Source organism: Perca flavescens, chromosome 13 (genome assembly GCF_004354835.1).
Source record: "Perca flavescens isolate YP-PL-M2 chromosome 13, PFLA_1.0, whole genome shotgun sequence".
Taxonomy (NCBI): Eukaryota; Metazoa; Chordata; class Actinopteri; order Perciformes; family Percidae; genus Perca; species Perca flavescens.
Genome location: NC_041343.1, coordinates 33,130,143 through 33,135,142, shown reverse-complemented (window position 1 = coordinate 33,135,142; position 5,000 = coordinate 33,130,143). Strand labels below are relative to the sequence as shown.

Genomic DNA, 5,000 nt, shown 5'->3' with positions numbered 1-5,000 from the left:
ACAAAGTCGACAGTTCACACACACGAGAGTGAGACAGACAGACAGACACACACACACACGAGAGAGAGAAACACACACACGTTTTGAGACCTTTAAGACCTTAAGTTTGCCATAAAACCTCCACAGCTCCAGAGACCCTGAAGCTGTCTAACTGGCGTCCCACATTCTGTTAACTCCTATTCAGACAACAGGCATTTAAATATAATTTAACTAAGTAAAATAGTGACTACACATATCCTGTTTAACATAAGGAAAGATAAACAACAGGTTATGGAGACCTGCACCAAAAACCTTCACTTCTACAGGCTTTAGCTAACATTATTTGTTTGTTATGAATACTGGAAGATACAGAGGAACTAGCTAGCTAGCTCGCTCTAAAACTGGATAAAATAAATAAAACTAAAATTGAGGAGTGATTCTGCGTATATCAGAATAGTCGAACATGTTTAATTATTTCTAAATACATGCGTTCTTTTGGGCATTTAATTTCCCATTTTCTGACTGGAGTTTTATGTTAACGCTCACTCCATACAAACACAGTAGCGTTAGCTAGCTAGCTACACCGAGAGGCTACCAGCAACAAGTGAATTAAATTTGGGGATTTAAAAAAAGGCCGAACTTATAAGTGATTCTGCGTGTATCAGAATCGTCAAACATTTTTAATCATTTTTAAAAACCTGCGTTCTTCTGGGCTTTTAAAACACTTAATTTCCAGTTCTCTGATTGGAGTTTGGTGTTAACGCTCACTCCATACAAACACGGTAACGTTAGCTAGCTAGCTAGCTACACGGAGAGGCTAGCAGCAACAAGTGAATTAAATAACAAACAAGTACAAACGTCTGCTTAACAAAGATGTTTAAAATGTAAAACTAGATCGAGTAAAGAGCAGTTAACCGTTGTTAACCGTTAGCCCGTAACGTAATGGCCACGGTGCTAGCAGCTAGTTCCCGGAGAGAGACAGAGAAGGAGCCGGGAGTCGAAGTTAGCACACGCCGACATATCGCGCGGTCCCGCCGGCCACAATCAAACGCCAGCCCCCGGTCTGACAAGGCCTCGCCCGAACACGTACCGGTAGCAGCTCCTTCAGGGAACGGTTAACGGAAATGTCCTCCGTCTCCAGCTCTCCCTCCTCCACTTCGACCTCCACCTCCATCGGTTCGGCTTCGCGGACATCTCTGTCCGAGTCGGAGTCGGAGTCCGATTCCGAGCGGTCCGAGCCGCTGTCTGATTTCACCGACACCCGTAAGCTACGCACTGCCGCCATGGCGCTAGCTAGCTGCGATCAACGGCCGTGTGTGCTGCTGCTGCGGTTGTTTTCTTAACCCGGCAATGGTTCTCTGTCCTCCCGGTTCTTCTCTGTTGGTGGTGGGGCGGAGGGCAGACGGTACGCCGGGGGGAAACAGCGCCACCTGGTGGTGGACGTCTTGTTTCTATCGTGTAATTCCTACATTTGAGGTATTCTCTTGTTTGTGTGCAATTTAATTTCCTGTAATATAATACGAGACTACTGTAAAGATTTACCGTAATCTACTTAATGTAGACTATGCTATTTTCTTTGTATTTTATCTTGTTTGTGTAAAATTGATTTTGAGTCAGTTTTTTTCCAGACAGAGATTGAAGTAGTAACACATGCAGGACAAAGCTGCAGATAACAACTAAAGAAACTGGTTTGTTGAGTTGGACTAACTCAGACTCTTTGTTTATATATGAAATATGTTTTATTTTCACCTTCAAATCTAGTTTTTCATGTTTACACACACACACACACACACACACACAACACACACAGAGACACAATCACACACACACACAGAAAACCACACACACACACACAGAGACACAGTCACACACACACACACACACACAGAGAGACAACCACACACACACACGCAAACAGACAAACACACACACTCACACAGACACACACACACAGAGACACAGTCACACACACACACACACACACACAGAGAGACAACCACACACACACACAAACACACACACGCAAACAGACAAACACAGACATGCACACAGACACACACACGCAAACAGACAAACACACACACGCATACAGACACACACACACAGACACACAGTCACATACACACACACACACACACACACACACACACAGACAACCACACACACACACACACACAGAGACAACCACACACACGCACACACACACACACATACAGAGAGACAACCAACCACACACACACACACACACACACACACACAAACAGACAAACACAGACACGCACACAGACACACACACACACACACACACACACACACACACACACACGCACAGACAGACACACGCACAGACACACACACACAGACAGAGACACACAGACAGAGACAGACACGCACACAACAAAAGAAGAAACACACAAAGTCTGGTCCTGAAGGAACTTTATAACTTGAGATCTTCACGATGCAGAACGTAGAACACAGACACACAGCGACATCTTTGTTTTTGAATGCTACATCTTCCCTCTCATCATCATCATCATCATCATCATCATCATCATCATCATCGCCCTTTCAAAATAAAGTATTACTCTTATTTTGCAACAACAACAACAACAACAAAAAACATTTTAAAAAAACAGAAATGTACACCTGAAATCAGAGGGAGAAGAGAATGAACAGATTTTGTGCTTTCAGTGCAACCCAGACAGTTCCAGTCCAGTCAGTGCTCTGCTCCAGACTGTGTTCTATATTTCATATATTTCATATATTCATGTTTACAACATCCACAGAGGAAGATCCTCAGAGCTTTGTGTCATTTTAGTGCAAAATATTCTTCAGTTTATGCATCAAACGGCAGTAGAGCTTCTGATTTTTGCAGGTTTGTTCAGCCCGACCTGTTGGTCACATTAACCTCACAATCTCCAGTCCAGTCCAGTCCAGTCCAGTTTAGTCCAGTCCAGTTAGTTTAGTCCAGTCCAGTTAGTTTAGTCCAGTCCAGTCCAGTTTAGTCCAGTCAGTCCAGTTTAGTCCAGTCCAGTCAAGTCCAGTTAGTTTAGTCCAGTTCAGTCCAGTCCAGTTAGTTTAGTCCAGTTAGTCCAGTCCAGTCCAATTTAGTCCAGTTAGTCCAGTCCAGTCCAGTCCAGTCTGGTGTAGTCCAGTCAAGTTTAGTCCAGTCCAGTTTAGGTCAGCGGTGGAACAAGTATTCAGATTACTAATTACAGATGTGTGTGTATCTGTATGTGTATGTGTGTGTGTCTGTGTGTGTGTGTGTGTATGTCTGTGTGTGTGTCTGTCTGTCTGTCTGTGGGGTGTGTCTGTGTATGTGCAGGAATATTAATGTGTAAAGTAAGTAGTAACTAAAGCTGGAACAGATGAATGTAGAGGAGTAACTAAAGTAACTAGTAACTAAAGCTGTAACAGATGAATGTAGTGGAGTAACTAAAGTAACTGGTAACTAAAGCTGTAACATGAATGTAGCGGAGTAACTAAAGTAACTAGTAACTAAAGCTGGAACAGATGAATATAGTGGAGTAGAAGTAGAAAGTGGCATGAAAAGAAAAAGACTCAAGTAAAGTACAAGTACCTCAACATTTGGACTCAAGTACAGACAGTACTGGAGTACATGTACTAGAGATGGTCCGATACCATTTTTTGCTTTCCGATACCGATTCTGATACCTGAACATGTGTATCGGCCGATACCGAGTACCGATCCGATACCAGTGTGTCATATATTTTATTATGTTTTAAAAACTGTATACTACTATCTCTGTATGGATGTGATATTATTTCTCAGGTTAAACTCTTCGTGAAACATGAACAAACAACAACAATGAATGCCCCAGAACTTTCTTTTATTGACCAGTTTGACAGTCGGTTATAACGGAAAAAGAACATAAATAAACTACTTTAACGTAGATTTTCTTTAGGGCTTTATTACGTGGTATCGGATCGGTGCATAAACTCCAGTACTTCCCGATAACGATACCAGCGTTTTAGGCAGTATCGGAGCCGATACCGATACTGGTATCGGACCATCTCTAACATGTACTTAGTTACTTTCCACCGCTGACAAACACTGTCGACTGAACATTTAAAATCAGAGGCTGATGGGTGTAAACGTATTTTTTTAGATGCAAAGAAATGACATTTCCAACATGTAGTCCGATCCAAACATGGTTCATGCAGACAGGGTTGAAGGACTCGGTGGCTGGAGATGGGTATTTCCTGCAGGTTAGATGTCCTAAAAGACCTTTAATAATTAATACCATAGCATAAACCAGTTCAAACTGGTATAAACTGGTTTAAATAAAAAAAGGGGTTTTGTTCTGCATACTTTACGACGGGGAACTGAAGCTGTTATGTCTGCGTTAACTCTTCAAAGCCAACAGACTCCTTTGATAAAAATAGTCACTTTTTACCTCTAATTTTAGACCCAACGGTAGAGAGTAGTATGTAGAGAGACAGCAGTAGAGAGTAGTATGTAGAGAGACAGCAGTAGAGAGTAGTATGTAGAGAGACAGCAGTAGAGAGTAGTATGTAGAGAGACAGCAGTAGAGAGTAGGATGTAGAGAGACAGCAGTAGAGAGTAGGATGTAGAGAGACAGCAGTAGAGAGTAGTATGTAGAGAGAGCAGTAGAGAGTAGTATGTAGAGAGACAACAGTAGAGAGTAGTATGTAGAGAGACAACAGTAGAGAGTAGTATGTAGAGAGACAACAGTAGAGAGTAGTATGTAGAGAGACAGCAGTAGAGAGTAGTATGTAGAGAGACAGCAGAGAGAGTAGTATGTAGAGAGACAGCAGAGAGTAGTATGTAGAGACAACAGTAGAGAGTAGTATGTAGAGAGAACAGTAGAGAGTAGTATGTAGAGAGACAGTAGTAGAGAGTAGTATGTAGAGAGACAGCAGTAGAGAGTAGTATGTAGAGAGACAACAGTAGAGAGTAGTATGTAGAGAGACAGCAGTAGAGAGTAGTATGTAGAGAGACAACAGTAGAGAGTAGTATGTAGAGAGACAACAGTAGAG

At 42.3% G+C, this 5,000-nt stretch overlaps 1 protein-coding gene across 1 annotated transcript in view; it reads right to left on the bottom strand.

Moving 5' to 3' along the window:
* Nucleotides 1-1,435, bottom strand: part of ncbp3 (nuclear cap binding subunit 3) — an 18,512-nt gene extending 17,077 nt beyond the window's left edge. Inside the window, 1 exon segment of the mRNA XM_028594613.1 lies at nucleotides 1,070-1,435. Coding sequence (XP_028450414.1) covers nucleotides 1,070-1,264 — 195 coding nt within the window. The 5' untranslated portion in view covers nucleotides 1,265-1,435.
* Between the last annotated feature and the right edge of the window lie 3,565 nt (nucleotides 1,436-5,000).